This window comes from Cimex lectularius, unplaced genomic scaffold (genome assembly GCF_000648675.2).
Source record: "Cimex lectularius strain Harlan isolate CLEC.00 unplaced genomic scaffold, Clec_2.1 scaffold145, whole genome shotgun sequence".
Lineage (NCBI taxonomy): Eukaryota > Metazoa > Arthropoda > Insecta > Hemiptera > Cimicidae > Cimex > Cimex lectularius.
Genome location: NW_019392922.1, coordinates 869,907 through 882,001, shown reverse-complemented (window position 1 = coordinate 882,001; position 12,095 = coordinate 869,907). Strand labels below are relative to the sequence as shown.

Here is a 12,095-nt window from a genome sequence, read left to right as displayed (position 1 = left end):
TGAAGCAAGGTCCTGAAATCTTAAAAAATCAGAAAAAGTAGAATAACTCCTCAACTGTTGAGATTCAGACCATAGATAATTAAGACTTTTTGGTTCCATTTTGAATGTAGAATCTGCTGGCAAAGTTTGTAGCACGAGTAGCCGACCACTATGTATATATGAGGAGATGAGATAGTTGAAAACAATGGCAGCAGTTTTTAACTGGATTTACCTTTTTCCTTTAAACGTTGGAATAATTAGTATCTATTGTCAACTTGATAATTAAACCTACTATTGCTATTAATTATATCATTTGTCGCCGAGTATCGAATAGATTACACGACATTTGAAAAATGGCAAAAAGGAGGGAAAATTCAAAAGGTGAGGTTGAGATGGGAAGTCCGAGTGATCGGAGACACGATGGCTCAAGTTGTAGAGCAGCGGCGTATTTAGACGAAGGTCGTGGGTTCGAATCCCGCTGGTGACACTGACTTTTTCATCTCAACGAAAAACTTAATTAAACATTAATTAATTGAAAATAATTTATTTGGTCAATCGGACCACGAAACCTAATAGATTGCTATCAATGCTGGCAGAATATGCAAACTAGGAGCTATTTTCTGTTTCTAATATAAGGAGGAAGTGAAAATAATATTAGGTCGTGGAATTTTCACTATTCTTTGATTGATACTGAATCATCTTTTGCATTATTTACCCAATCAAACAACGCGCATAAACATGTAGAACGGGTTCGAAAAAAGGCCAACATAATCGCGGATAAATGTTCGACAAAATGCGCTGATATTTTTAGACGGAAATTCAAATCGGCACAGCGCACGCATGAGAGGGAAAAAAGGAATCACCGAGGGTGTTGTGCTGGTTGAAAAATAAAGGATATTTTAAATAAAGTTTTTCCCAGTCGGAGGATGGAGGGATCCGTGCCCCGAGGCATAATGCCCCGATTCGGCTTGCTTTGCGAGCTTTACGTTTTATTATCTGCGATATTTCCATAGCGAATCTCGCCTACACACTTCCCATATCCCCAATTTTATCCTTGCGGTGCCCTACGCTTTAATGGCAACCGTCAATGAATACCAATTTCGGCGGTACGCCTTGGCGAAGCGCAATTAAACCATCCATTGTCACGCTATAAAAAAAGATTTATACGTTTAATAGCAAAAAAAGCCTTAAAAACAGCTACGCCGAAGGGGGGAAAATTATGAAAAGTTTAAGGTTAAACCCGACAGAAATAGCAATTTTACTATTTCCTCTGCTACCAAAACCGTCTCGGTTAATTTCTCCATCTTTTGTCAAAACCAACCTTCAAGGATAATATTTCACCCCTCATCTCTACTATTATTGTTATCAAACTTATTCGTTTTGAGCTGTACACGGGAAGGGAGGTAATTTAAATAAAGCAGGGTGGACTTTTCGAAGGGGTCGAGGACAATGGACCACTCACGGCAACCCTTCTTTTTCCGTTCTTGCGTCTTGTTAGCGATTGGTAAGGCAAAGAACTATCTCGGCCTGTTAGGGGTGAATCGTGCAAATAAAATATAAGGAAATACGATAAGCAGGGTCTTAAACGGAAGCATTTAATTATGAAATTTCATCATGACACCTGAGGGGGTGATGGACTTTAGCTTGCCCATTTCCGTTCATTTTAGTCTTCTTTCATCGATGGTGAAACATCAAACAGACCTAAATGATCGTAAAAGTCCAAACTACAAAAAATATTTCATTATTAAGAATTAGAAGATGCACGTGTAAGATTTTTCCCAAAGGGTGATGTAGCTGTCGTTACGTCGTTTCAATTCATCTGCCTTGTTTTGGTCGATGTCGAAATGCCAAAACTAATAGGCTGACCAAATTAAACGACAAAACTGCAAAAAAGGATTTACGCCATTGAGAATCAGTAGAAGCTGGAGTGCGATTTGTTTTTACGTTTGTTATGTGATGTAGTTGTGGTCTGGTCGTTTCCGATCAGCTGCCTTGGTTGGTGGAGAAATGATGAAACTCGATTGCCAGACCAAAATGGTCGTAAAGGACCAAACTACAAATAGGGTTTAAGCAATCAGAAGAAATAGTAAGTTTTATTAGGTTTCGTGGCCCGCTTGACCAAATAATTTTTTTCAATTAATTAAGGTTTGGGTTGAGATAAAAAATTTTAAATAAATTTTAAATTTTTATCTCAACCCAAACCTTAATTAATTGAAAATAATTTATTCGGTCAAGCGGACCACAAAACCTAATAAAATGTAGTAAGCAAAATCAAGTATACTTCACTAAAGCTCTTCGTGTCCATTTCATTTGTCGCCGAGAAGCAAATAGATTACACGACATTTGAAAAATGGCAAAAAGGAGGGAAAAGGTGGGGTTTAGATGGGAAGTTGGTGTCCGAGTGGATCGAACGATAGCTCAAGTGGTAGAGCAGTGGCGTATTTAGCCGAAGGTCGTGGGTTCGAATCCCGCTTGTAACATTGCCTTTTTTATCTCAACCCAAACCTTAATTAATTGAAAATAAATAGGAAGATTTCTCTTTACATTCAGGGTGATGCAACTCTTGTTTCGTCGTTTCCGATCATCACTCTTGTTTGGTTTGCTGTCGAAACGCCAAAGTTCAACGGACAGACCAAACTTTAAGCTCTGGGTATAATGAATCCAGAAGATATAATGATAATTAGCTTTACGTGGGTTTTGTCTAATCGAAAAATTCGTGTGAATAGGTCGATCACACAAATTCACTACTGAAGATGACAAAATGCGTTTCATTGACTACAATAGAGGATTGTTTAAGAAGGATCACCAAAACCGATCAAACTACAAAAATTCCACGGTTTGAATACACCTTGGTTATGCTAGCCTAAAAAATTATCCATTCATTTTCAATAAATTACAAACTATTAGAAACTATGAAGTACTTGTTATATTTAAACTAACAAATAAACTATCTGTTAATTGTCAGGTAAATCTCATAAAAAAAAAGAAATAAGGTTTTATAGAAGTGAAAACCTAGTGTCCTGTAAAGGTCCTTTCTTCCTTACATCAGATCTGCTTCTAGCCCCTAGCCCAGACTTGTATTATTGCTAAAATGTTCAAGTTTTGTGATAAAAGTGAAGGTGAGGGGTTGGAGCAGGGTTGATTGGTATCCTCGGCGGGGGTTAGACCTTCTTCGGAGTCACCTCACGTCCGACGTCTCTCTCCGGTCGATATCCACAGTCTGCCGGGGATAAACATGGAACCCATCTCCACTCCCGTTCCATTCACTTCGCCCCGCTTAAACTAATCATATCCAATCACTCAGTGCCTGCTTAGTACGCTTAGGCCGGTGACTTGTCGCCCTGGAGCTAAGTCCGAAACGAATCCGCTGAGGTATCAGATCACCGGCAAAAATAGAACGAAAAAAGTCATACTTGACCCTAAAATGAAATAATCACTCCCTAATTTACATTTTATGTTTAAGTATCAAATTTCAAAGCGTAATTGGCACAGAAACTGCTCATTTGGTAGGGAAAAATAACAAACTGGTTTGTGAGTTACTATCTTCATATTATTTCTCTTCTCTACTTTTCTCTCTCACTCACTCGATCTCTCATCTCTCTCTCTCTCTCTTTGCTTTTTTTCAACCCTCTGTCAATCTGTTTCTCTATTTCTCACCCTCTCCTTCTCTCTCTCCCACTTCCTCTCTTTCTTTCTCTCCCACCTCTCTCCCTCTGTCTCTATTTCCCACTCACTCACCTCTCTCTTTTTTTTTTGCTTTTTTCAATTATCTCTCAATCTGTTTCTATATTTCTCACTCTCTCTCTCCACCGCTCTTTCACTCACTTACTCACTTTCTCATCTCTCCATCTTTTTTCTTCTTTCAGTCCTCTATCAATCTGTTTCTTTATTTCTCACCCTCTCCCATTCCCTCTCCCTCTATATATATTTCTCTTTTTTTTGCTCTCTCTCCCTCTCCGTCCCATTCCCTCTCCCATGCTCTCACTCTCTCACCACTTATTTTCTCTCAGCTTGTCTCTATATCACACAATCCAGTCTTTATCAATTTATCTATACATTAATTATCTAGTCTTGCTCGGTCTCTGTCGCGTTCTCAGTTCTATATTCCTTCGTCCCCTTTCTCCCATTTAGTTTTCAGCTCTCCCTCTATTTTTCTCTTTCTCTCTTTATTTATATTTGTGCCACTCTCTATATCAATCTCTCTTGTTCACTCCCATCTTTATTTTTAAGATTATATTTATCTTTTGAATATTTCATTTTGCTCAGACTTTGTTGTGCTCTATTTACATCCGACTTACTCTCACACTCTTTATCTTTTTATCAATCTATCAGTCTCTCGCTTTCACTCCCTCTCTCTCTCTCTCTTTCTCTCTCTCTCTCTCTCTCTCTCTCTCTCTCTCTCTCTCTCTCTCTCTCTCTCTCTCAATTTTCTGCTATTTTGTTTTTTAATTTAATAGTTTTTTCTCTACCATGTACTACTTGATATATATACAGGGAGTTCGGCTACTCTTGACTGACCATAGTTCTACATTCAAAATGGAACCAAAAAGTCCTAATTAGCTATGGTCCGAATCTCAGCAGTTGCGGAGTTATTCCACTTTTTCTGATATTTTAAGATTTGACGACCTTGCTTCAAATAAATAATGATTACTTCAAAACTAAAAGGTTTTGGATAAATCAGTTGATACCATTAAAATTGAAGTTAAATTACCAACAAGATGACATCAATACTAAACTTGTAGACGTTGGTAAAATAAGCGTTTTAGTAGTCAGAACTTAAATATATAATAGAAAAATTTATATATATATTTTTTTTAAAACTTACTATTGGTGATTCTAAAATACTATTTCCAAACCTAGAAACCAGCAAATTTCAGAAATCGTACTCAATTTTATATCCTTTTTAGTGGTGCAACTACTTTTTTAATTACTTTTTTCAAAGATGAAGAAATTTATCAAGGAAAAGAAAAAACTGTGGTTGAAGGATTGGTGAGGTGGAAAATAAATAAAAAATACTTAAAGAAATTTTGAATGAAATTATTAACTTTTTTTTAGATTTTGATTCTAAAGGTTTTAAATTGTTACCTACTTGAAAGTGGTTGTAATGTACTTCAAATTATTAAAAAAAAATATTTTTCACTTTTTTAATTTTTTTCTGTTATGCATCTACTTCAAAATTTTATGTTTATTCACAATTTTTTCCTATTTAATTGTAATTATTGTAAGTTGAAATCTTGTATTGTTTATAACACAGTTAAGTTAGGTATATTGTAAATTACACACTGCATGTTAAATTTTGTAATAGTGATTAAAGCTAAAAAAATAAATTCACTAGTTTTCGTGGTCCGCTTGACCAAATAATATCTTTCAATTAATTAACTGTATTTAAGGTATTGGCTAAGATAAAAAAGTGAGTGTCACGAGCGGGATTCGAACCCACGACCTTCGGCTAAATACTCCTCTGCTCTAACACTTGAGCTATCGTGACTTCGAACCACTCAGACACTGACTTCCCATCTCAACCTCACCTTTTTGAATTTTTCCCTCCTTTTTGCCATTTTTCGTTCGAAGTCACGATAACTGAAGTGGTTATTTAGCTGAAGGTCGTGGGTTCGAATCCCGCTTGTGACACTGAATTTTTTATCTCAACTAATACCTTAAATACAGATTAATTAACTAAAAAATAAGTATATATTCGATAATCATTTGTTTGTTTATTTTTGTAAAACCGAACTATTGACTGTTAAAATGGTCAATATGACCTAAATGTGCGAGTATTATAAATAAAGCGTTTCAATTCAATTCTCTCTCTCTCTCACTCTCTCTCTCTCTCTCTCCCTCTGTCTCATTCTCTCTCTCTCTCTCTCTCTCTCTCTCTCCCTCTCTCTCTCTCTTTTCCTTTCGTGCATTCCTCAAATTCGTTGTAATGATATGAGTCAATTTAACGACAGAAGAAAACAAGAGCGTTAAAGACGTCGAAAACAGGGAGTCAAAGAGACGTTAATAAGTTCTAACCGATTGGGCAAACAAGACGTTTTACACCGCCAAAACACGGCTTAGACGAGGACTTCTGAGCATTTTTGATACCTGAACGAACAGAAGCAGTGGATAAACCTTTCGCTTACGCGCACGTGTTTGCTAAATTAAATGAATACAAAAAATGCCTATTATAAATGCATTCATTAAAAGATGCTGATTCCTATTGTTGATCTTGAATTAATTAATTTGTTTTACGAATAATTTATAAGTGAGTGTAAGTCATCAGCGAAAGATGTCAAAACAAAACCAATATTTTCTGAATGAATTATATTGTTTTGTTTCTTTTAAATTCCGAGTTATCTCTGACACCTAAGTGGGATACATTTTAATAACGGGCACGTCTCGTAGATGGCAATCTCATCTCTGAATATACACCGGCTACTTCCTCAGGGCGTTCAATACAATTAAGGCGGTGCGGGTCTGTCCGTACCCGATTGATTTATGCCTTTTTTAGAATTAACCGTAAGCGACGTCCACCCCGTGAAAATTCTAGAAGCTGGACCACGGGATGATTGGAAGGTGATTTTTCCCGTAGGGGAACGATTCAAAATTGTTTTCCATGCGCAGATCGCCTTTCTGAGAAATGACTTCTTGTCAAAACTTGAAAACGCATGAGAAGAAAGTTGTAAAAGCGAGGGGGTCGTGAAAGTGTTGAAACGGGCGTATAACTCCTTATCGGGCCGGGTACTCTTCGGAAATGTCTTTTGGTTAATTGCTTTTAATTAGCAAGGAGTTTCGGACTGTAACACGCTCATTAGTGCCGAACACAAGGGCGCTTACACTCCCTGAACTTAATCTCGGCGCTTTTTAATAGGTTGAGAAAAAAACAAAAAACAACGGTCATCTAATGATACAGAACAGCGTAGAGGATTTTAAGCTTCTGAATTGAACCGGATTAGGGGCAGTCGTTTTCAAAACCTACTAGATAGGCGACATCATTCAGCTTTTAACTTGAAAATTTATTTTAGTAATATTTTCTTATTGGCTGATAAAATCTTACACCTTTTAGCTATAGTGAAACATTTCTTTATATATATCTTCTATAGAATCATTAAGGATTCATTTAAAACCAAACCCAATTTGATATTGGACGTCTCTTTAGCTAGAATGAAATTTGAACTGATAATTCAAGATTACATCATCATCATCAGTGGTCCATGTGTGCAACCGTTCGGCCTAATTTAGAATGAAAACATTAATAAACAGTATGAGCGCCAGAAGGCCAGTCGGTACGGCTTAAAGGTTCTTTCGGATTGAACTTGAATCTACGGTTTGCTAAAGTAAATGTTTTTTTTTACTCTATTTCTTAGAAATCTTAAAGCTTCAAGAAGAAAATGATCCTGAGCATAGGTTTTGCTTGAAAATATCATTTAAACTGAAGCTTCGTGACTCGCCCTGCTTATAACCCAGATGTTGCATCATAGGCCTCTTGACACTTGTAAAAACGGACAATTTCAAACTAGCAGTATGTAAAACATTAAACGCCTCTAAAGTAAAGATTTGGTGCCGACATCCAATTTCTACATTGAGAACTTTAGAATCAGGTGGAGGCTTGAACTGAATATTCATGCCTCGCCCTGCTTACAGCCCTGACGTTGTGATCCAGTCTAACTCTCGCCAAAGACATTCATTTTTTTTAAAGGATGACAATTTCTAACTAGGAATATATGTTAAATTAAAAACTCCTTCTAAACTGACAGTTTGGCATCGTCACCATATTCAGGTTTTGGCTGTAAGTCGGGTATGGCTTATACCTTGAGCAAGTCATTTAATGTACCATTACTAAAAAAAAACACGTATCACCGTGTGAATATAACCGATGAAAGACGTTTTTAATAGACAACACTAAATATACAACTTTTATGGTAAAATAAGAAATTTTACCTAAAAAACCGAAAGTTTGGTATCATTCCAATTTTCTATATGGCTGAGTCCATTATGGGTTTTTTATTGGAGAGGAACATTCAAATAATAGTATTATATACTTTTTCAAATATTAAAAAGTGCAGGAAGATTGTATAAACTTATCGAAATTTGCGGAATTGGCATCGTGCCTCTCCCTGTTTATAACCCTGACGTTGCACCATCTTAACAATCGGCAATGGAAAACTGTTTTTTTTTTAACTATACGACGTTTTCTATATAAAACTAAGTATAAACGTATACAAAACTAAGAAGTTTTTCTTTACAAACTGAAAATTTGGCTTGATCACCAAACCTCTACACTGCTGTGAGTCGGGTATGGAGTAGATACGAAAGAACACAGCTGTAACAAATTATAATTGTTCAATCACAACAAAAAATAAATGTTTAATCAATAACAATAAATGTTCAATCACAATCCCTAAAAAATCAGTAAGACGGAGTAAATATTCTAATTTGAAGAAATGAAAGCATGCCTAGGCCTGCTTATATCCCTGACGTTACACCTTCTGACTATTACCAATAGACATTTTCATTTATTATTACTATTTTACTTTCTACACTATATATATGTAAAACTAAAAAAAAGTTGTTTTATAAACTGAAAACGGGGTATAATCAACAAATTTCTGCAAGATTGTATAAATATCTGCATATGCTACAAATATGTCAAAAGATATTTTTTTTCATCCGATAAACCGAAAGCTATATTTTGAAGAGCACAAGTCGTGTGAGTGTTTTATGTTGTTCTAATGTGCAAACATTACATACCAGTACGATTGTGTAAGTAGTATAAATATACGCGTTTTTAATAGAGAAATGTGCAGAAAATGAGTCATGTCTCGCCTTGCTTATAACTCTTAGATCGCGACGCCACCCACCTTACTGCTACCAATAGACACGTTTTCATGCACAATCATAAAAACCGACATGATTGTATAGATATTGTAAATGTTTATTGGAGAAAATTGTGGAAATCGATTCACGCCACCACCTGCTAATAACTCTGACAACTTGAACTGTCCCAATATATGTACCTATTTTGTATAGTCCTTTTGCAACAACCTAGTGCGGCGAGCATGCCACGCCCTTCTTATAACTCTGACAACTTATACTGAAACTGTATATGTATATTTTTACAGAGATGAAGGCCTAATATGTGCGTTTTTATAGCTAGCACAAAGTTATAATATAAAAAATGCCAACCGGAAAAAGTCGAGTTGTACCTCGCCCTGCTTATAACCCTTAGATCGCGCCGTCACCTGACTACTGCCAATAGAACACGTTTTATGAACAGACGATTCTTTCCACACTAATATGTAAATCTAAGTATCACCCGATAAATCGAAAGTTTTGTATCGTCATCAAACCTCACTATGAATGTATGTCGGGTATTTTATATCTCATAAAGCACAAGGGCTATGACTGTTTGATATGTTGTTATATGCACAATCATAAAACAAACCGACATGATTGTGTAGATATTGTAAATGTTTATTGGAGAAAATTGTAGAAACTGATTCATCGATCTGATTATTTATTATAACTTATTTTTATATGTACCTCTTTTGTATAGTCCTTTTGCAACAACCTAGTGTGTCGAGCATGTTGTTTTTTTACGTGTGTTTGTGTGCCTAGCATATAGATAAAATATAAAAAATGCAAACCGGAAAAATTGCGTCGTGCCTCGCCCTGCTTATAACCCTCACATCGCCCCATTTGATCACGGCTTTTAAAATATGACTCATTCTATAGTTAGGCATTCGCAGCATAATTAATTCCCGGGTTCCTATTCGCAAAATTTGGGTCATGCCTCGCCCTCCTTATACCCCTCACATCGCCCCATAAGAGTATTCGCATTTGAGTACGGTTTTTTTTTCTTTTACGAGGGTTCGCAACAGCAGAGATCATATAAACCCTCAGGGTGCCGGTGTTTTTGAAAAAAAGCCCATTTGTATGTATGTCGGATTCGAATGCAGGGCCGCTGGATTCGAACCCGGGACCTTTACCTTACAGTGATGAGCGCCGTGTCAAAGACTAAACCTTGCGGCCACCGACGCCCCAGCTGTGGGTTCTTTGATGTCATTTTTGAAACGAGAGTTCTGCATGGTCATGAAAAAATTTGGGCCTTTATGACTGACCATACTGGACTCTGAGTACATAATTTTTGGTACAAAACGTCTAAATTGTTGACAGTAGGATAAGAAATAAAAGTTTGATATGACCTCTGCTGTTGCGAACCCTCGTAAACAAAACCAAAAAAATTCCACCAACACTTTATATCGTCTAGAATTATCACAAAGGACCAATTTCGGGCGCATGTTATGACAATTAAAAATGAATCATAGTTTGGCGCAAGAAAGGAAGATGAGGATTCCATATTTTTCCACATATGGGTGTCAACGCTCCCTAGAGTACGGTTTTTAAATGTTGACTTTCTATAGTTAGGCAATCGCAGTATAAAAATTCCCGGGTTCCTATTCGCAAAAATTGGGTCGTGCCTCACCCTGCTTATAACCCTCACATCGCCCTATCAGAGTATTCCCATTTAAATACGGTTTTTAAATGATGACTTTCTATAGTTAGGCATTGGCAGTATAAAAAGTCCCGGGTTCCTATTCGCAAAAATTGAGTTGAGCCTCGCCCTTCTTATAACCCATACATCGCCCCATCTGACTATTGACATTGGAACACGGTTTATAATAGACGACTCTCTGTGCAGCCAAACATTAACAACATAAACAAATACTGCAAATTCGGAAAAAAATCGAGGCATGCCTCGCCCTGCTTATAACCCAAGTTTTTATAGCCAGGCATTAATAGAAAATTATATGCTACTTGTTATACTGACATCGGTATACGGAAAACCCCTTTCCAAAGTAGGTACAATAAAAATAAGACATCTTGCCAATTTTGGTGTGGTATTTTCATTCAATGCCTAGGTTGTTTTTAAGTATTCTTACATTTCGTAAAAAAAGAGCTAAAGTCAAATTGTACGTTTTATAATTTTTTTCCAGCATTAGAAATCCATTAGGAGGCCCGTTTCGCCGGTTAGAGCCACCCGGTGAATATTCTTTCTCCTTCTTCCGTTCTGATTAACGGGATGATTGATAGTGCGTTAATGGTTTTGCCATTAAGACGAGGAGGGGCTTCCCACCGTGGATCTAAACATCGGCGACCTTGGCATCATTTATCACAAGCGGACCCAACAAAGAAACTTACACCGAGAAGAACAAGCTTGTTGACTTTGTCCTTTGCTGTTTATCTTGTGTGGATATGAAGCAACAGGCGTGCTCGGGGGGCTTTATGCGTTCCGCCTTCCGTGTAGACGCGCTTCACGGCCGAGTTTCAGCCAAACTGCAAAAGCACTTCACACTTCCTTTCCGGCTCCTTTTGCCTTATTTGACTTTTAGCCTTCAAGCCTTCAGTTCCTCATGAACGAAAAGATAAGATCGAAATTTCTCACAATGATTAGCCATAAACAATCATGAAAATAAGAAAGGAGGGTAAACAGAGAAGACAGTAGCATTGGTGAAAAATATTGTTCAAATCTCATGTCTAATAAATAAAAAAATGTGTTGAGACGTTGTAACCTAAAAGTCAGAGTATGTAAATAGCCAAAAATATTCTAAGTTAAGGTCAAACAATGTTACAATAGGGGCTGTCAGTTCATCAGAGAGTTGCGACCCTCCTCCACGCTTTAAATTCGATATAAGTCGAAACTTATTTTCATAAAGCTCATAACCATAAGTTGACTTTTACAGGTGAAAGCACAGAGACGAAATCCTAACGGTAGGAGCGAAATGAAGTCATAAGCCATTGGCTAATAGAAGAGCCATGTCGGGCTCGCCCTTGATGCCTGACGTAACCGCTGCATTTAGACGAGGTGTGTTTATGGATTTTCGACATGATGGTGTTAAATGACTTTACACCTGGGGAGGGGTCCTTGGACGAAGTTTGGACGTTGTCCCATGTCAGGACGGGTACGGAGTACATTAGGAACTCGGAGGCCCTACAAGGTCCGAGCAGCCCCCTTATTAAGATTGTCAGGCGTTATAAACACAGACGAAGTCAGCTTTGGGTCTAATTATAGACGTTGTTTCACTTCAAATTTGCCATGACAGAAAACACGGACCGTCTCGGTACTTCTGGGC

At 37.2% G+C, this 12,095-nt stretch overlaps 1 protein-coding gene across 1 annotated transcript in view; it reads right to left on the bottom strand.

The window, feature by feature from the left end:
• LOC106669168 overlaps window positions 1–9,689 on the bottom strand; it is an 86,270-nt gene extending 76,581 nt beyond the window's left edge. Inside the window, exon 1 of the mRNA XM_024229323.1 lies at window positions 9,609–9,689. Within this exon, the coding sequence (XP_024085091.1) occupies window positions 9,609–9,689 (81 nt within the window). The remainder of the gene's footprint in view (window positions 1–9,608) is intronic.
• Between the last annotated feature and the right edge of the window lie 2,406 nt (window positions 9,690–12,095).